Raw genomic sequence first — 21,939 nt, 5'->3', positions numbered from 1 at the left:
ATTTCGACATATGAGGTTCCACCACAACAACTAAGTTGCTCGGAAATCCACATAAATGATTTGTTTATAGTGGTGAAGATTTTATGTAGAACCAGCCATACTTTTTGGTATTACTGCTAACCTCCGTCGGTGCAGATGACTGCCACAGGACAGAGTATACAGAAGGCCGCAGGTTTTAACATCAGAGTTTCCTTCTGCTAGATGCATGCCTTAACGAAGACTGGGGGGGGGGCATCTCTCCCAGTGAATTAACGCGCCTCCAGATACCAACCTGGAAATTTCTAGGATTCAATGCGGTACTTACATCTGAACGCTTACCGAGCTTTTAAGTAAAAACTCTGAACTCCTTAATACTGAAATCCTCTGGATAGTCATTCATTACAAGCACCAAGAATTGTATTCACCCCCCTCCCCTTGACATCAACTGTTTAAGGCTTTATTTTCCACACCCTATCTTTTTTTTTACAAATTATTTCTGATTCAAGATAAGCCGAGTATACAAGTGGCCGGCACAATTACTAACGTTAATTGAAGGCGATTATAGAAATAGATTCCATGAATACCGAAGGAATGAGATTTTTGTAATAAGAATGAATTTAATGAAACAAAATGATCATTGGACAAGAAGCAAGATCATTAGTTTTGCTTTAAATACATGTATTGCACACACACATATATAATACACACACATACACACATTTATTTAATTATTATTATTATTATTATTATTATTATTTACTACTAATAATATTTAAGAAGAAAAAAATGTACCTAGATTACAAGAACCATTTCGTCATATAGTGTTCCCTGTTTTAGTTTGGTTACATTTTCTGCGAGACACTTGAAAAAGAGGATTTTCCTCGAAATATATAAAACAATGTTACACACAGTAGATCACTGTATAGGAGTTTGACTTTTCAAATAAGATTTATCATCAATAAAATAATTATATATATGTGTGTGTGTGTGTGTGTATTATTATTTTATCAATTATATATATATATATATATATATATATATATATATATATATATATATATATGTACACACGAGGGGCGTGCAATAAGTAATGCCCCTGACCCACTTCCCATAGCAGTAGAGCAACGAAACTTGGCACAGTTATTAGTCTTTCTCTACATAGGAACCACCCAGAGTTATGCATTTCTCCCATCGTTTGATGCAGATATGGAGACCGTTTTTGTAGAACACCCCAGGTTGGTCCTCCAACCACGACGTGACTTCAGAAATCAAGGCTGTATCATCTGGGAAACGCTTTCCTTTCAAAAACAACTTCATGGCTGGGAAGAGGTGAAAGTTAGAGGGTGCAAGGTCAGGAGAGTAGGGAGGATGGGGGAGGATTTCATAACCACATGCTCGTGCTTCTGATCTGGCGACATGCGAGTTGTGGACCGGAGCGTTGTCCTGCAGGAGGAGGGTACCTTTGTTGATCTTGCCCCGCCTCTTAATTTTGATAGCTTCCCTTAATTTCCTCAAAAGTGAAGCATAATAAGCTCCTGTAATTGTGGGACCCTTTGCCAGGAAATCTGTCATAACTACTCCGTCCTGGTTCCAGAAGACTGTGAGCATGACCTTGCCAGCAGAGGGCTGCGCCCTTGCCTTCTTTGGAGGTAGTGATTCCAAGTACTTCCACTGCATTGACTGGGCTTTGGTCTCTGGATCATAATGATGGACCCAGGTTTCATTCTGTGTAATCAGTCTTTTGAAACACTTTGACTCATCTTCTTGGCACATCTCCAAATTCATCCTCAAACACTCGACGCATTCTTGCTTCTGGAATGGTGTGAGCAACCTGGGAATCCATCTGGCAGACACCTTATGCATATGCAAATGGTTATGAATGATAGTTTCCACAGACCCTGTACTAATCTTTACATCTTGGGCTATTTAGCAAATAGTAATGCGCCGATCTTCCAAAATGGCAGCCTCAACTTGACGGACAGATGCCTCATCAATGGCAGAAGGGGGGGGGGCGACCAGGTCTGGGAGCTGTTTCCATAGACTGCCGGCCATGTTTGAATTCACGATGCCAGCATTTTACAAGGTCATATGATGGGGCATTATCACTATAAATTTCTTTCATTTCATCAAAAGTCTCCTGTGGTGTGCGTCCTTTCAAATACAAAAACCAGATCACTGCTCGACATTCAACAAGCTCCATTTCACACCTGACTCAGTTCAAACACCTGTAAAAGAGAAACCACAATTAGTTCAGAGCTGTAATTTGTCACATAACCCGTAGAGATATAAATCATTGCACATGCAAAATTTCAGCTAGATCAGACAACGGGAAGTGGGCCAGGGGGATTACTTATTGCACGCCCTTCGTATGTATATATATATATATATATATATATATATATATATATATATATATATATATATATATATATACAAGTTAGAAAAGCATTTCACCCAAGGCATGAAAATTGTTAAACAAAATGTTTTTACTATAGGCTTTAAAAATAAAGGTACAAGATTCAATTTGAAATTTATTTATCTTCAAAGTGCACTTTTATAAATTTTACAAAGCAAGGTATAAAAATTTAATTTAAATTGAATCAAAAAATTAATCTTGGATTTATTTTATGTAATGAACATTCTGTTGCACTTTTAAAAAAAATCATTGAAAATTTTATATCTATATCATTAATTGCTAGATGAAAGATAATGTTTTTAAATTGCAACAAAATGTTCATTACATAAAATAAATCCAAGGTAATTTTTTGATTCAATTTAAATTAAATTTTTATACCTTACTTTGTAAAATTTATAAAAGTGCACTTTGAAGATAAATAAATTTCAAATTGAATCTTGTATCTTTCTAACTTGTATCTTATCTTTTCAAGATTATATTTTAAAACTCTCCTTCTCTCTATTTTAGTTTGTATTTCTCCTCACACCACAACTCATTTTTGCAACCCCCTCTTTGTATTATTACAGGTCTGAATATTCTCTGTTTCAGTTTGTATTTCTCCTCACACCGCAACTCATTTTTTGCAACCCCCTCTTTGTAATACAGGTATGAATAATGAGAAAATCTGAATTTTTTTTAACAAAAACTTTAAAATAACTTTTTTAGATTAAATTTTTGTTTAACTTCTTTCAGAATAAAGGTTTCATTAATAAATATTCAGTACATCACGAGAAAAATAGAGATGAAAATTTCAAAAGGACTGTATAACTGGTTACGGTCAATAGTAGTCCTCGCCAGCAAAAGTCTTTGTTATTGTTATTCTATTATTATTATTATTTAAAACATTTTGTGTCCTGCTCTTTTGCGCGAGGACTAATATATTTCAAGTTAAAGGTATTAAAGAGAGTGAATTAAAAGATGAGGTTATTAAGAGTGCTCAATAAAAAGAGCAAAATATAATATTTCATTTATATAGACAAATATTACATAGTCGCTACACTGAACATGCTAATGTTTCTGACAACTGGTTGATAAGGACCTAAGGCCCTCATCAGGCGCCGTAAGAAGAAACAAACCAAGTTATGTGTTCATCAACGTTTCGTCTTTATTTCAAGACTTCCAAAATAAAGATGAAACGTTGATGAACACATAACTCGGTTTGTTCCTTTTTATTTCTCTATTTTGTTAGAATACTATTTCCATTATTCTCATTATATATATATATATATATATATATATATATATATATATATATATATATATATAGCTACTTAATTTACTCATATAAAATTAATATACGAAAGTATAGATTTATGTATGAACTTTAAGTATTTACTTCAAAAGTGCTCAATACGTAGGTAGAGCTAGTTAGTAATTTATAAAATATATATGGCGATTAAGCTACACTGAATATTCCACGTTTCATCCACTCTAGGACTCTTCAGGCTTATACAGATAAGCCTGAAGAGTTCCAGAGTGGATGAAACGCGGAATATTCAGTGTAGTTTAATCGCCATATATAATATTATAAATTACTATATATATATATATATATATATATATATATATATATATATATATATATATATATATATATATATATATACACACATAGAAATACTAGTTGCTTTTGTCTTCCTGAATCAGGCCCAACAACTTTTTTGCATTGTGATAGCCTTCTAACACTTCCTTAAATATATAACTTACACGATTCTTTAAACAAAGTATATTTTAATATATATATATATATATATATATATATATATATATATATGAGAGTGGAGTGAAAGAGTGGAAGAAAGGTTGGTGTGGGAAGTTTCGAAAGTATAAGACGTCATCATACTAGAGAACTGAGAGCAGCAACATTAATGTGTCACAAAAATCAACCACGTGAACAATTGCAAAATAATACTGTATGCAATAGGATATTGTGACATAATGTTTGGATCTCAAATTGAACTGTCTTCTCATATGAGAACTTCTTGAATGATAGCCCTATATAAATGATACATTTGATTTCGATGATGGTCATGATACATAATTGCACATAACGTAACATGCGGCCGCAGCCGAGATTGAACTCACTAAACGAGTTTGTAGTGCAATTTAAATCTTGTCCGTAGCTGAATACTTGATGCTTTGCTAGGGCTATCAAGGGTAGTTTTTATTGTGAGCCATCACTTGATGGATTGCCTACCATGGCTTAAGAGAGGCTCATCTACTCTCGAGAGAAGGATAGACCATCAGTTTCCCAAACTGGTATTTTACCTTACGGCACATACAGTGCCTTGCCTTCCAAAATGGTCACCCATCTAGTATTGGCCAGGCTTGACGTTGCTTAACTTTGGTGACCTGGTGAGAACCGGTATGTCAACATAAGAGAGAAAGAGAGAAACTTTGGCTATCACATCATTACTGCAACTACAAAAATAGCTCATTCGGTCGACACAGTGGATGCACCATACAGATTGAAGAACCACCTAGCTTCATTGTACACCCAGTCTCTTTTTCTTCTGTTGTGATAATCTTTCTCTTTCATTTTTTCTGTAATTGTTGGTAGAAGAATGTAGTAGCTAAAAACACCAACAGCATTCAACTCTTTTGCTGTTTTATTTTATACTAATATGGCTACCAGGTTTTGTCCGGAAAAAAAGTGTAACATAATCTATTAAAGCTACTATCTCTCTATCCTCTTACCTTGTTTTCCATCTTTCTTTGGCCAACCCTTTTTCTTCTTTGCCCAGCCTATTCCCTCTCTTTACTTGTCCAATCGTTATAATTTTATAAATTATAAAAAATTTTTTAATTTAATTTACATTTTTTTAAATTTAATTTACATTTTTTAATTGTTCTCCCTCTTTTACTTTCCTCCTTTTCCCCTTTCTCTTTCTTAATTTCATTCTCTTTCTTAATTTCATTCTCTTGGTTTTTAATATCCATATGTAATCACAAAAAAACATGTCTTTCTTTTTTATTTTCATTTCAACTTGAATCATCTGACAATATGGACGGATAATTTTTGTATCCTATCTATTGAAACTATTTGTAATGAATTAAGTTAATACACTTGAGGTTGTAATAAATTAAAAAACACACACATATATATATATATATATATATATATATATATATATATATATATATATATATATATATATATACACTCTACCAAGAAGAGACGACGTTGTTCGGGATTAAATGATGATCAACGAATGTTTTACACTCCCATATCTTTATTGCCATTAAAATCCGTGAAGTTGTCCATTTTTCAATCAACTCGATTGAGTGTCTGTTCCTGTTGGGGAATCATCGTGGTTCACCTGGACGAAGCTTCACATACTTCCCCACAATGACTTACTCCACAGTACGTTGTAGTCTACATTACACTGTAGAGAATCTACTGTTGATTTTATAAAATTATCTGTAAATAATGGCTTCACTTAAGGTTTAAAATGCAAACGAAATTATTTTACATAATCAATTGCATTAAAGTAAAACTTACAAAAGTCAAGTATCATGGTTCAATTGTACCCTAAAAAGAAACATTCATTTCGAATGCGCCCTTGTCTTAAAAAAATCTGCAGTTGCTTTTATAGGCTGCCCTTTCTGCTTGTGCGGTGATAAAACTTCTTAAATGCATTTTGGGATGTTAGGTTGTATAGAATTGTTAACTTTGATCACTGGAAACTGGGAGCATGCCTTTTCCACAAGCGCCGGTGGGAGCTCAGCAAATACTTGGTGAATGGTGGCGATCAGGCTGGCATTGGTGTTGTAGGAGGTCATGTTAGTAATGTTCTTGACGTATGACCAAACAAAGTAGTCCAACAGGTTCAGGTTGAGGAGGAGAGGGGGGGCAGTGAAAGAAGGGTACAAAGTTGTAGCACTCCTTCTGAAGCCAAGCCTCGATCTTTTAGGACTTGAGAGTTTGCAAGAGTCCTGCTGCCACGCCCAGGGTCTGCCAGCGGCCATTTGATTGCACCAGGGGATCACCACACTCTTCAGCACATCCAGGTACACTTTGGTGTTGACTTTTAAGCCGACTTCGAAGGTGTGACTTGGCATAATGTGACCCTCACTTACAACCACAACAAAAATCATAACCGTTGCCAGAAACTTTGTTTTCATCACCCTGGGCATGTCCCTGTTATTCGTGGCTATACATCGATGCATTTAAAGGGCGCTGGCAATGGTCCTGTTGTTATAACTTGGATCAGTAGAGAGCATGAGTTGTACAGCGGCGCATCTCCGATCTCATTAACATTGTGTCACTTTCAGACATGATAGAAGGCTCCTTCACTCTTGTACACAACTGGCCAACAACGGTTTTCATCAAAGGGAAATGGAATCATGCCGTCTTTTCTAGGGCGACAATTTTATTGTTCCACCCTGTAAATGTATGCTTTTTTTAAAAACTTTTTTTGCTTATGTTTATCATCTAATATTTCTCTCGCTCTCAACATTTAAGCATAAACCTAAAAACAATTTTCATTAAAAATGTTTCTCTAAAACTCGGTATTTATTTCTCTCCCACCGTGAGAAATGCGGGAATGAAAAGTCAACGGTCCTCCCCATAGGGGAGACACTCTGACCCTGAAATCGATTCCTGGGCATTCCCCGGCAGGTGATTAACAATAAATTAAACTCTTCTTAAAGAGAGAAGGCAAAGCATGGGAGGGTAGACCTCCTAAAACTATATTGAACCTGCATTAAACCGCAATTAACAGGGACCAGGTCATTACAGGAGTGGTCTAATCTCTGTTGATTTTAAGGCTCTGGGCTAAAAAGCCTCTCTGAAATAAAAACATTCTCCTAAACATGAACCCTTAAAAGGGACCCTCCCCAATAGTAATGTAATATACTGAGGTCAATATAACATAGGGGCATGTAACTTGTGTAATTATAAATATTCTGCAGTGTCTTTACATGTATGCGTAACAAAACTGTTTGTGTTCCTCTGTGTGTGTGTGTGGCTATATATACAAAAACAGCATACCTTTTTGTCGTGTAATCTCTTCTTTTTCTTAACAACGCCGGACAAAGTTGGTGATTTCATAATCTTTTATTCTTCAATTATTCTGTCGGGGTTGCAATTTCACTGTTGTCTAACTCTTTACATCCCCTCCCAATTCGTGTCGTGTGGATTGCCTCATTCCATGTCCAACCCGGCCAAAACCCGATACTCGACTCCCAACCCAACTAACTAAACTCCACGTTTATAATTTAACCTATCTTTCTAATTTATTACGTCATCACCTGATGGTGTTCACTTAATCCATTTGTTATTATTCCCACAGTTCAAACTGGCCTCTTAATTCCAAATTCCTCTTCCAAGTGAAAATATAATTTTCAGAATAAAATTCCATTCTATCAAGTTAACATTTCTTGCTAGCATTCTCAATACATATTTTCTAAACATTCTTTTTTCCTAACATCAACAACGATCATAATAATAATCGTTCAGGTTACTTGGCATCCCCCATAACAGTAACAAGTACATTGCTATTTTAAAAGCAACGCCACCCCCTCCCCTGCCGCCTTTTTCGTTTTGTTCTTCAATTGTTCTATTCCCTTTTTTTTTTTATCTTTCTTTACAGTATGCCTGCTGTGGTTCAAATTCGGCAACTGATTGGGGCATGAACCCATTTTTTAACTGCAGCACGTACGGCCGTCTTCGGTGTAGTGTACCCGTTTCATGTTGCCATCATCCAGTTAGCACCCACTGCGGCCTTCACGGCAGACAAATTATCTATGGAGTAAGTATACAAAACAATAATGATGAAAAAAGAATCTATTCTCGGCAAGATTTCATTTTTAATGGAAATTGCTCCAGACAAGGCATGAAGCCACTTGATGTAAGAAGCCAAAAAGGAACAATACTACTTCAAGATTAACAACTATCCAAAAATAAGCATTAGATGAATACATTCCGAATCAGAAAACAGCAATTCTTACCCCTTTGTCAGAAACATCACTCATTCTTATCATTTGATAAGCATTATTTAATAAAAAATAATTCTTTTTATTTCATACTAGCGTGGGACGCCCAGCATTGCCTGGTCATAAAACACGCTTAAATCTATTTTAATTCATGCAGATTTCGTATTTATTATTACAGAACCAATTCTCTATTGAATACTATATATATATATATATATATATATATATATAAACATTTTTCATTTCAACTTGTCGACATATTGTATTCATCCAAACAAAGATTTAATACTTGTTGCACTTGGTTATTGTGTGCTTTTGTGATTAAATTTGATTTAATCGTTTCATGATTAGCAGGTGTGATCTTGAATGGGCTTCACACTTACCAAACTATGACCTCCCAGATTTTTATCTGTGAGGTTATCTCAAAGCTAATGCCTATCAAAACAATCCTCAGACTATTCCCAAACTAATGTGGGCCATCATAGCTCAAATCAGGACAAATCCAAAGAGAAGAGCATTTGGTATGTCATATCCGGATGTGCTTATCATTAAATTTGTAACAAATACTTTTTCGAATACCTATACTATACATTTAACGTATGTACGTGTATCATGGTTTATCAAAAAAAAAAAAAAATATAACAGACTCAGAGTAAGTTTAATGTCTTTTAATTCTATAAAAATATATTTAATTAGAAATAATTATTATTGAAACGAAATTGACAATTATTTCTAGTGCCGCTGTGGAATTTCCACAGGTCCCGCTAGTTTGTAAGAATTAAACTAAAGCAAAAAAGGTGCAATTTATTCTTGTCAAGTGGATAATTATTGTTTTGATGATGACCAATTTAATGATATGTGTAAACATTTGCAAAAAAATTCAAATTTTACTCATCAAGTAATAAAAAAAAAAAAAATCCTCAAAATAAAGACTTTTTTTTTTTTACAAAGGCATCACCACATTATCAAGGCCAAGAGGCCACTGAAGGATAAGGGTTAAAGAGTGCACAGTAGAAATTGGACAATATAGAATCATTAGTAATAAAAATTCGTAAAATTTGATAACTTATATGGAACGGCTCATCAAGAACTTATTTACATTAGACTTGAACACAACCATATTGTAGTCAGCCGGAAAGCAGGAAAACGGAAGACAATTCCACAGGCGTGCAGTTCTAAGAAAGAAGCTTTGTTCATGGAATCTACGTTTAGGTTTAGGCACAGATAAAGAGTGGGGGAAATTATTGATAGTGTTTTCAGCTAGACGAGTGTTTCTTGTGAAAGTTAGGCGAGGGGGGGGGACCATAGACTGAAGCTCAGTCGAACACTTTCATTTTCCAAGACTTTCTTCCATCGATCTGCAAGTTTCTTTTAGATCTGGTCAAAAATCTATTCAATCAATCCAAGAATTCTTGAGACGCTTCCTCGACTTCATCAAACGAGTCAAATCAGCAGCCATTCAGAAAGTGTTGCAGGAGCAGAAAAGGCCATAATCTGATGAAGCACAGTAAAGACTGTAGGTCGGATGTGGCAGAACATCAACGCCGTCCAGTTCTTCAAACTTGTCTTTAGTCTTCCTGGTGGTATGTGGCTTGATTCGCAGCTCAATTTTATCAATTGCTTCATAGAATAAAAAGATGAGATCACTATAACAATATAAATCCTAAAGCAATAAAAAAAAAATGCATAAAAATTCAATTTTTCACAAGCGTTTACAAACTTTTGGGGCAACCTAATAATTTTACAATGTTGACTCTCACCACTAATAAAAACGGTGATTAAATTCACAATCCTTTCTGCATTCCAACTATATTTGGTACGAATAAACTTCAATCTGTGTTTGACTTGTGCACCATATTTTAGCCTTTTATCGGCATTCAATGACATGCGCAGCATCTTCCTTCGGGCATTAATCAATATCAAGTTTTACCTAATTATCAATACTAATTTTGGGCAGCCTTGTGCGGACAAAAGGATGTTGTGATGGATGAACTGTATCTACAATAGGATGCTTCCTCCCCACATACTTCAAATGATGAAGGCTCACAATCGATGTACTTTTAAAATATCTATCTAGAGAACGACCCCCCCAAACTCACCATGCCCGGCTTGTCCATTAAATTTAATTCATGAATTTCCAACAGTCTTTGTTTTATTGCTGTTTGTGAGGACACTTTGGTAATTGCTTCATCAGTAAGAGGTGTACTTCACACTCGCTTGATCTTAACACCTCCAAACTTTTATCGTTGATGTTATTTCAAAGATAAAGTCTATCAATTTTTAAACTATTTCTGAACTGAAGAAGGTCGTCCACACTAAAATCGAGAGAGGAGTGTATCAGAATTACCAACAATTTTCTCATCGTAACAAGGTAAGCGTGCAATAGAGAGGTGCACTTTTAAACATATCATTTGAAGGCTGATAAAACAAATACTGTTGAGTATTCATGATTGAAACGTGGTAGATAAGTCAGGTAAAGACTGAAGTTTATTTGTACCAAATACGGTTGGATTGCAGAAAGGATTACAAAGCTAATTAATGAGTATATATATATATATATATATATATATATATATATATATATATATATATATATATATATAAAATATATATATAAATATATATATATATAAATATATATATATAAATATATATATAATATATATATATTTATATATATAAATATATATATATAAATATATATATATATAAATATATATATATATATAAATATATATATATTTATATATATATATATATATTTATATATATATATATATATATATATTTATATATATAAATATATATATATAAATATATATATATATAAATATATATATATATATATAAATATATATATATTTATATATATATATATATATATATTTATATATATATATATAAATATATATATATATATAAATATATATATATAAATATATATAAATATATATATATATAAATATATATATATATAATATATATATATAAATGAATATATATGCATATATATATAAATAAATATATATATATATAAATACATATATATATAATATATATAAATAAATATATATATATAAATACATATATATATAATATATATATATAAATGCATATATATAATATATATATATATATATATAAATATATATATACATATATATATATATATATATATATATATATATATATATATATATATATATATATATATTAGTGTTGGGACGATTAAACAAAATTGGAATCGGTATTGGAAAAATTTGTGCATATTTTCCGGTGCCAAAACAATTCTTTTGTCTTTTTCATTTGAATGTGTTTAAAGCAAAATCTTCCTTTGTTGGTAATAATGATAAAATAATAAATATTTATTGATTTTTAACTAGTTGTAAAACTAAAATGCAAGTGTGTTTTATGTTTAGGAAAATATCTGCACATTCCACATGTACTTTTATGGTAATCAGGGTAAAAAAATAACAACTCTATAGTTAAATATTTAAAGATTCATAAAGAATTGGAATCCGTAATTGTATCGAAATCAAGAATTTAGTGGGGGATGCTGTAATTGTATCGGAATTGGAAAATATACTGGAATCGTCCAATCACTAATATATATATATGTACTTTTTCTTTCTCTTTCTCCTAGATCCATGCTCAGAGCAGCCCAATCTTTCAGAAGGGATGTGTAACGGTCCTGTTGAACATTTTCAAAATGAACACGATTATCATTGGTCTCTCCATGATGGTCATTGGAATTCTTGAGGTAATTATGTTTTCTCCGTGGAGAGAGATAAATAACTTTTGCAAGAGGTTAGCGTTAGGGAAGAGGTGTTGTAGAAATGTTTTCATACAGTACTATGGTGTTCCATTTCTTCGATTCTATCTAAAATACTCCTATAGCAACGATCAACGCTTTCCATTCGGTGGAATCACAATTATGTAAATGTGGTTCAGTTGCCTGTCGGCCAATCAGATGTGTGCAGAACAGGAGACCCCTTTGGTTTGGTTATGTTGAAAGAATGAGGGAAATTCCTTGGTTCAGTAGATGTAGAGCAGTTGAGCTAGCAGGTCCAGTTCATAGGGAGAAGACAAAGGAAGACATGAGAAAGTGATAAGGAAGAACCAGTAAAGAGGGATAATTTAAGACCTGGTCAGATATAGGTTAGTTTTATGGTTAATTTCTTAAATACCAGCATGTATAATGGATGTTAAACTGATAATGATGTTAATGATGTTGATGATGATGATGATGGTGATGATCATGTTAGTGAAGATGATGATGTTAGTGATTATGATGATGATGATGATGTGAGTGATGATAATGTTAGTAATGATGTGTGTGATGATAATGGTTAGTAATGATGTTGTTGTTGTTGATGTTGATGATGATGATGATGATGACGATGACGATGACGATGATGATGATGATGCTTCAAGTTTTTTATATTTTCAAATATTTATTCATGGTGTTTGGTTTGATTGTTTCGTAGAGGAAAATTTTGCATTACATGATTAAGTTTTGCTAAGGAAAAGGGAAAACAATAACATCAGTTTTTGGTGCAGTTAAGGTCAGAAAGCTGGTATCTTCAGACAGCCTTATCTGGTAGCACCAGAAGTAATTTTGAGAAAGCATAAAAAAAAAAACTTTTATCAAAGCTGCCGTATGTACGTGTGTACATACATTGTATTCGATATCAAATAACTAAAAAAAGTGGTTGATACTATTATTGTTGGGACGATTAAAACTAAAATCTGTAGATCTCACCCATTACACAAATTTATTTTTATGTTTGAAAAAAATGCCCATTTATGGTGATCGTGAAAAAATGTATGCCCATTTATGGTGATCGTGAAAAAATGTATGCCCATTTATGGTGATCGTGAAAAAATTAAAACTTTGTAGTTAAATATTTAGAGATTTCTAAAGAATCGGAATTGGAATCAGTAATTGTATCAGAATCTGGAAAAATATTGGAATCGTACCATCACTAGATGATACATAATAAAATAAAACAACCAACCTCAAAATGCATTCATCATCATCATCATCATCATCATCGTCATCGTCATCATCATCATGAATATATGGTTAAGTGGCAGCTTTAGTCATTTAGAACTGCTTTAAAGCTTCGCCGCTCACTCATTTCTCGTCCGAATTTCAAACAATTATTACAGTTTATAGATCACCTTATCAGCCATATTGTGAACGAAAATTTTCAATTTTTGTTCAGTAAAACAAAAATTATGATGGATTTTATGGTGTTCAAAATCGTAAAAATATGTAAGGAGGTGAGCGACGGTTTTTCTGACTGGTTTCCATAGCAATATCATCGCTTAGCGAGTACTGTCGCGAAAAAAGAAGTAACTCGTGAAACAGATAGAATGAAAGTATGAAAGGGAGATAATTGGGAGTATTTTATTGAAAACACACGAGTGCCGTACATTGTTATTACATATGTATGTATGGGGACAAAAAATAAGACTGAAATTAAACAACGAACAAGTGAATTTAAAAAAAATGGAAAAATCGTGGATTATAGAGAAAACAAAAAAAAACAAACAAACAAACCTAAAAATGCATTCATCATTATCATCATCATCATCATTGGTTTAACGTCTAATTTACATATTACCATTTAAAAAATGATCCTTCAAACCAAATTATTTCTGCCCAGGTCTTTACTTATGAGATTGCTTGATAAAATAAAGCGATGCCAACTTTTGCTTTTATTTTGCAGATTGTATCCGTGGTCCTGGCTTACCTGACAATTAAGGGAATCTACGAGAAAAATTCCGCGCAAGTTTACATTTCCACAATTTGAAAGGTGAAGAGTATTCAAATCCCGCCTTCTTCAGTAAATCGAATGTTTCAAGCAACATGAGATGCCGCGTGAATTTCTTCGAAAATTATTTATGGACTTTTGAATCTTGTAATCAATATATTTTTTGTTAGTAATCATTAATATATATATATATATATATATATATATATATATATATATATATATACATATATATATATATATATATATATATATATATATATATATATATATATATATATTTAGTAAGTAATGAAAATTAAGCTACACAGAAATTTCCGCACTTTCAGGCTATAGCTTGACCGATCATCACAAAGGTGAAATGTAAAAAAATCTGTGGCTTAATTTCCATACAAATTTTCATAATTTACTACCTAGCTCTACACACATATTGAGCACTATTAAAGTAAATACTGAAAATAGATACAGTAAATTTTATATATATATATATATATATGAAATAATAATAATAATAATAATAATAATAAGTAAATAAATATATGTATGTATATATGCACATGTGTATATATGCATAAATATTTGACATTTTCTTACACACACATATATTATAGTATACATTTATTTATTATACAAACTCTATTGGCTACATATGTGCATACATTTTTCAGCCGTGATTTCTCATGAAATTCAACTTCCTCATGGCTACTAGTATCAACTGTGTATGTTAAGGTGTATGTAAACATTCTTTTTACGAACCTTTCCGTCTTTTTGAGGAGGAAAAGTAGAGGGGAAGAGAGGAACTCTATGATACATCAGAGTTTCTTTAGACTAAAATCTAGGAAGCAACAGCAATATAATTATTTTGTCTCTTCTGATTCTAGTTTGGATCCTTTCTATCTTCCAAATTAATTTTCATTGCTTCTGCCAAGAACTGGCTGATGTAGTTACCATATTTATTGTAGGCCCAAATTCATCGTCAGGTATAATTAAGCGAACTGGTTCTGGATACTTTACAGAATATTTTTTTATGTATATGTGTATATTTATGGTTATTTCATTGATTAATTTTGTACATTAAGTTATTTTAGTGCCTTTATAGGTATGTTAGGATTATAAAATCTATTTTATTGGTATTTGTTTTTAGTTTTTTTTTAATAATGCTTCTAATATTTAGTTATAATACTTCTAATTATAATCATAGTTATTAGTAGTGTATTCGAGTATAGATGTATTGTCTGCTAAAATTTTTCTAAATTGAAGCAAGGGACAGGAAAGTTGATTAATCTGGTGTCTCGCTATAGCATTGTTTTCAGGACGATGCATAGTTAATCTCCTCGACAATGTTGTTGTAGTAAAACCTATGTATATGTTTTCTTTCCTTCACAGTCTCCTGAAAGACATTTGAATTCACATACCAGGTTAGTCCTATCCAACAGCCCAGTCGAGGTAGATGAGTTATTAGTTATAATAAGGTTCAAGGTTTTAAATTTATTGTAAAAAAATAAAAAATGATTAATTTAATTCTTTTTATTGGAGTCTATGTGTTGTACGTTTTATTAATAATATTTTTCTTGCCAGATGAAAGGAAATTAATTTGGAAGATAGAAAGGATCCAAAATAGAATCAGTAGACACAAAATATCTATTTTATTCAATGAAATATGCCTAAAAGAAAGAATGCTACCTAAACACAAACACACATACACATAAACACACATACACATAAACACACATACACATAAACACACATACACACATATTAGAAAATGTCAAATATGTATAGAGAAGAGGATGTGAAATATTTAAATCTATACGTACACATAAGAGATAAGTAAATTCGTTTTGAACTTCATTCTTTGATATTTTTCAGCGACCTTTTACTGGGTATCCACGTCAACGAAACCACAGTATGTTATCTGAAATATGTAACGTATAGTTTTAAATACGTAATATATATATATATATATATATATATATATATATATATATATATATATATAAGCAAAAATTTACTCACCGGTTGCATATTTTTTGCTAACTTAGGAGGAAGTGAACGAACATATATTACTTTGACCATCAAAACAAGAAGTATGTATACATATTTTATTCAATTAAGCTATACAAAATTACCATAAGTCGCTACAATAGATCTATTGTTTCAGTCTTAAAAGACATCATCAGGCGATAATATTATGCTGTTCTTACTCGAGGTCAGTTATTTTAAAGAGAAAAAGAGAACTTTTAAAAGAACTGGGCTCGAGTAAGGACAGATGTATATTGTCGACTGACGATGTCTTTTAAGACTGAAACAAAAGATTTATTGTAGCGACTCATGGTAATTTTATTTACCTAAATTGAATAAAATAATATGTTGCTCTTTTTATTGAGCACTATCAACAACTTCGTTGAAATTCAATGGGTTTTTTTTTGACTTTTGGATATTTTTAACCTGGCATATATATATATATATATATATATATATGTATATATATATATGTATATATATATATGTATATATATATATGTATATATATATATGTATATATATATATGTATATGTATATATATAATGTATGCATATATATATATATATATATATATATATATATATATATATATATATATATAAATATAACTCTACTTTTTAGTTGATACACGTATTACATAGATAATATGCGGCTGATAACAAATAAAATCCCCCAAAATAGAGGGAGGAAAAATGTGATACTCATAGGATTCGAACCTGTGCTTGCGAAGAAGGACCACCTTAAGCTGATATCAATTTAACTGCTTACCCATCGGGCCGACGGTGAATCGGGCGTTCAATTTGAAAAGATAACTCAAATTTCTCACTTTATGGACAATACATGTTTGTTTATTTCTATTATTAAACCATGTTTCATTGGAATTCGGCAAAATACGGTGAGTTTTTAATTACTAAACAATGGAGTATATTTTTGACAATACGTTTTTATGTTAAGAGATTTGCTGAAACAACCGATAGACCAAAATAAAATGGAATTAACGGTGCGATTATATATATATATATCTTCAGTAAGATTTGAAAATATATATGGTAATTAAGCTTCACAGAATTTTCCGTGTTTTAATCTCGTGAGGATTCGTCAGGCTACTACATAGAATGGATATAGCTGCGTTTTTTTTAAAAATATATATTTACATGATGCTGAGTTTATTAGTTATTCACACACGCATTTATCGCAGTCAATGGTCGTGCATTTATCAGACGAAGGCTCGCTTGTCCTATAATTCATTATTTTCTCTGGTCGTTTTTGGAGAGGAAAAAGCCATTTTTTTCTTTGTGTTTTAATCTGGATATATTCAGATATGTTTACTTATATTTTGAGTGTATGAGTTTATTTATTTATACATTATGCATTTATATATATATATATATATGCATATATATATATATATATATATATATATATATATATATATATATATATATATATATATAAATAATATTATTTTATTCATACATTATGTATTTCTATATATATAAATACAAATTATATTAATTTATTATTTATTTATACTTTATGCATTTATATATATATAAAAACAAGCAGTAACATTAATTTTCATGCAATAACCTGACGAATCCACATGAGGATGAAACGCAGAAAATTATGTGTAGCTTAAATGCCATTTATATTTTCAAAACTTACTACCTAACTCTATTCACTTATTGAGCACTGTTGAAGTAAATACTTAAAATAGACACATAAAAAGTTTATCTAGATACACGAAATAATATATATATATATATATATATATATATATATATATATATACATATATATATATATATATATAGCATCTTTATTATTTAAGGATTTGTTAAGAAATGAGCGGTAAAATTATTTGAATTTTTGCAAAACACAATGGGAAAACAGAAGAAAAATAAGTAGATGGAGAAGGAGGAGGAGGAGGAGGAGGAGGAGGAGGAAAGAGATTTCATATTATTTTCAAATGAACAAACTGACTGAAAAATAGAAATAAAATCTAGAGAGAAAAAGAATGAAAAAAAAAAAGTAAAGATGAAATAAAACTCTCACCATATCTGTTACGAAGATATCGACTACTGCTACCCTCTCTGCCTCTCACTCTTTCTCTGTCAGCATCTCTGTCACTTTTCCTTCATCAGTGTTTTACTTTAACTCTGTTCCTCCTTCATTCCTCTCTTTCTATTTTGACGAAGTGAGACATTTAACGAGAAAAGGTTTTGGTCTATCTGCTTTTTCCTGCTCATCTCTACATTTTGTCAGATTTTATCAAAACCTTTTCAGATATGTACATGCAGAAAGATGAAAGAACATATTAATAAAATAATTGGAAATTGTGTGAAAATGGCTGATCTTTTCGATTCATATTACATTTTGATAAAATGCAGAGTTTTTCACGATGTGTACAATCAAACCTAATAGTGCTCATTAAATTGGGAAGAGGATCACAAATAAATATGGTAACATCAGTGGAAGCCAGAGCTAAAGAAACAAAATAGAAAACAGAATTCGGCTGCAATGAAAGTGTGTGTCTGTATGTGTGTGTGTGTGTGTATGTGTGTGTGTGTGTGTGCATGTGCATGTGTGTGTGTGTGTGTTGTGTATGCGTAAGCATCTGTCTGAGTATATACGATTGTGTGTGCGTGTCGTAAGACTCTGAAAACAGGTCCGTTACAGTAAGCTGGTCAAAGGAAGAAAAAAAAAAACATAGGAATACAACAGAACTGAAGATGAGGAAGATTTGCGCAAATGCACCACAACTCCATCCTTAATTCTATTTGACTATTTGATCAAGATGGGCATCAAGACAGTCCCCCCCCCCTATAGTTCAGACCTTGCTTCCTGTAACTTATTCCCTAAACACAAGGAAAACCTCAGAGGTTGTCGTTCTGAGACAATTGAGATGAAAGAACAAAATAGAAAACAGCGAGATCTCCTATTCTTCCTGCTACTTCTTTCTCACAGAAGAGATGTAGCGAGTCTATATTTGCTCTATTGTTATTTTCATAGCAGGTGCTCGACAGGTTACCTTCTCCTGTAAAACACTCACAACAAGCACTCATCTCTCTACAACTACTGCCAACAATTTCCTTTATTCTCTATCTGTACCTAAATCTAAATGGAAATTCCACGAGCAAAGCTTCTTTCCTAGAGCTACCTGTCTCTGGAACACGATAGTGCGGGGTTGCTCCTCAGCTGACTATAACATGGTTGCTTTCAAGTCCAATGCAAACAAATTCTTGTTGAGCCGTCCTCATAAGTAATTAATTTCTACCCAAGTTCCACAATTACCGTTAATCACGGTGTTCACTCATTAAGACTTATTCTCAAGTGGCCATCGCTTTTGTAAAAAAAAACAAAACAAAACAAAACAAAAAAACGTTTGTTCAATACACAATGTGTATACATTGTCGCTGTGTGTTTATTAATGTTTCTTCTCACGTGTGTCGTGTGTATTTGGCCAAAGATCAAGGCTGGTATTAATGATGTGTTCACGCGTATCAAGTCTTAAAAGAAAACGAATAGGTGAGAGAGAAAAATACGCTGGTTTATTTGTATTTCATGTTACATGTGTAACAGGCGGAGATAAATATTTCTGCACTTCTGATTGGTTGAAAAAAAAGATGTTAAGTGAGATGTTATCCAATTGAGAGTCGATACCTTTAAACAACATTCACTAGCTGCTGTGCTATAAAATATATTTGTTCCAATTAAGCCAAATATAAAGTGTGGCTAAATTAACAAATAATGATTAAATCTGAATTAAATAAATCTTCTTGCATGTTTTTTTATTTGGTTTGTTACATGAAGATGATTCGACGAACAATCGAAAACGTTTGTGATATTTATGAAAGCTTTTTGATTTTGTGGAAAATGTGGCTCTTCAGGATAACCAATCCAGCAGTCGGAATCTGTTGATATTAGAGATCATGATTGTAGGTGCAGGACGATCTATAAGTCGAAAGTGGTACAGTATCACTAGGACCATTAAAGATAAATTTAACCAGATCTCCGATTTACAGAAGGGTTCTACCGAGTCACATCTACATCTACATGAATTAAAAAGGCTTGAATAACTTCGGAAAAATAACGACGTTCAACAACGAACTCACGATCGTTGTACTGGGATATAGGAACATTTATTAGCATGTTTAAGAAAAAGTCATTCAAATGGTATATATAACGATACGCTACAACAGAACACCGACCACTCTAATTTGGTTTTAAGGGGTAATCGAGGTCGCTGACAACGAATCTGATAATCAAACCCGTCGCAAATTTACCGTTTGCATGGTATTATCCCCTGAACCCAAGGGCTATTTTCACGCCATTTTACAGCTTCGTTTACGCTACGCGTGAGCGCGCAGTAGCATAAACGACGGCTATTGAATGTATCTTCACGTAGCAAACTGCCTTTTCACATGGTGTACGAATCTTTTCTGGAACATTAAAAATTTTATGAAAAAGAAAAGCTCTCCAAGTGTGTGTGGAGGGGGGGGGTTAATGTTGGAAAGACATGTTTTGTTTTTTTTTGTTTTTTTTAGAACAGAATTTTCAATTTTTTTTTTTTTTCCCTATTGGCGAATAATTTAAAATTCGAAAAACATTACTTGTTTAAGTGACATGCGCGTGCGCGTGTGTGTGTTCAACAGTTCTAAATAACTTGTAGAAAAGAATTAATTCTCGTTCGATATGGTACTTTCCATATTGAGAATTTAGGTGTATGATGCGCACGAAGTCATGCTAGTGGGTTAACGTCATAAGGACGGAGTGGGCAGACTCCTAAAACTGTATCCTGGCCTGGACTGATTTGATTTACGCATGTAAAAGCTTACAAAGGAACATTGTTGCATTACTTCGCACGAAGCGCAACATAGATCATTTAGCGCATGTGTGTGGATAGGCACATTACGATGTTGTAAGTTTGTGCGTACTTCAATAGCATGCATGTTGAAAACGGTGATTGCTATTAGAATGTCTCTGCCGAAAATTTGTTCCAGTCGTATACAGTGGTTGCTACAATTTTAACACAAAAAGATCATTATAAAACAATATATATATGGTAATATATATATACAGTATATCAAAAAAGGGAGTACATTCTTCACATTTCTGCAGATATTTAAGTATGTCTCTTTATGGGACAACATTTACAAAATGACACTTTGACACAATGTAGCCTGTATGCAACTTATATGACAAGGTTAATTTATTTTCCCTTCAAAATAACTCAAAATATAAACATTAAAAGCTAAACCCTGGCCAACAAAAGTACACCCCTAAGAAGTTACATCCCTAAATATCCAAATTGAGTATTGCTTGTCATTTTCCCTCTAAAACGTCATGTGATTCATTAGTGTTACTTGGCCCATGTGTGCATAGGAGCAGGTGTGTTCAAATTTGTAGTGCAGTTCTCACACTCTGTTATACTGGTGACTGAAAGTTGAAACGTGGCACCACATGGCAAAGAATTGGATCTTAGGATCTTAAAAAGTCGTATTGTTGCACTACATAAAAATAACCAAGGCTACAGGAAGATTGCCAACAACCTGAAACTGAGCTGCAGCACAATGGCTAAGATCATCCAGCATTTTAACAGAGCAGGATTAACTCAGAACACACCTCAGGCAGATCGTCCAAAGAAGCTGAGCACACATATTGAGCGTCACATCCAAACGCTTTCTTTTAAAGATCAGCATAGGAGTACTGTCAGCATTGCTGCAGAGATTGAAAAAGTTGGAGGGGGGGGGTCAGCCTGT

At 32.5% G+C, this 21,939-nt stretch overlaps 1 protein-coding gene across 3 annotated transcripts in view; it reads left to right on the top strand.

The window, feature by feature from the left end:
* LOC145263144 (tetraspanin-33-like) overlaps positions 1 to 14,332 on the top strand; it is an 80,399-nt gene extending 66,067 nt beyond the window's left edge. For all 3 annotated transcript variants that reach the window (XM_080120116.1, XM_080120115.1, XM_080120117.1), the window contains exons 6-8: positions 8,029 to 8,187; positions 12,015 to 12,131; positions 14,107 to 14,332. In XM_080120116.1, coding sequence (XP_079976242.1) covers positions 8,029 to 8,187; positions 12,015 to 12,131; positions 14,107 to 14,190 — 360 coding nt within the window. In that variant the 3' untranslated portion in view covers positions 14,191 to 14,332. The remainder of the gene's footprint in view (positions 1 to 8,028; positions 8,188 to 12,014; positions 12,132 to 14,106) is intronic.
* Positions 14,333 to 21,939: the final 7,607 nt, after the last annotated feature.

The sequence above is a fragment of the Euprymna scolopes genome, chromosome 38 (assembly GCF_053919585.1).
Source record: "Euprymna scolopes isolate OS-2025 chromosome 38, ASM5391958v1, whole genome shotgun sequence".
NCBI lineage: Eukaryota > Metazoa > Mollusca > Cephalopoda > Sepiida > Sepiolidae > Euprymna > Euprymna scolopes.
Note: the sequence above shows the minus strand (reverse complement) of the source record. Positions and strands in the feature narration are given on the sequence as shown.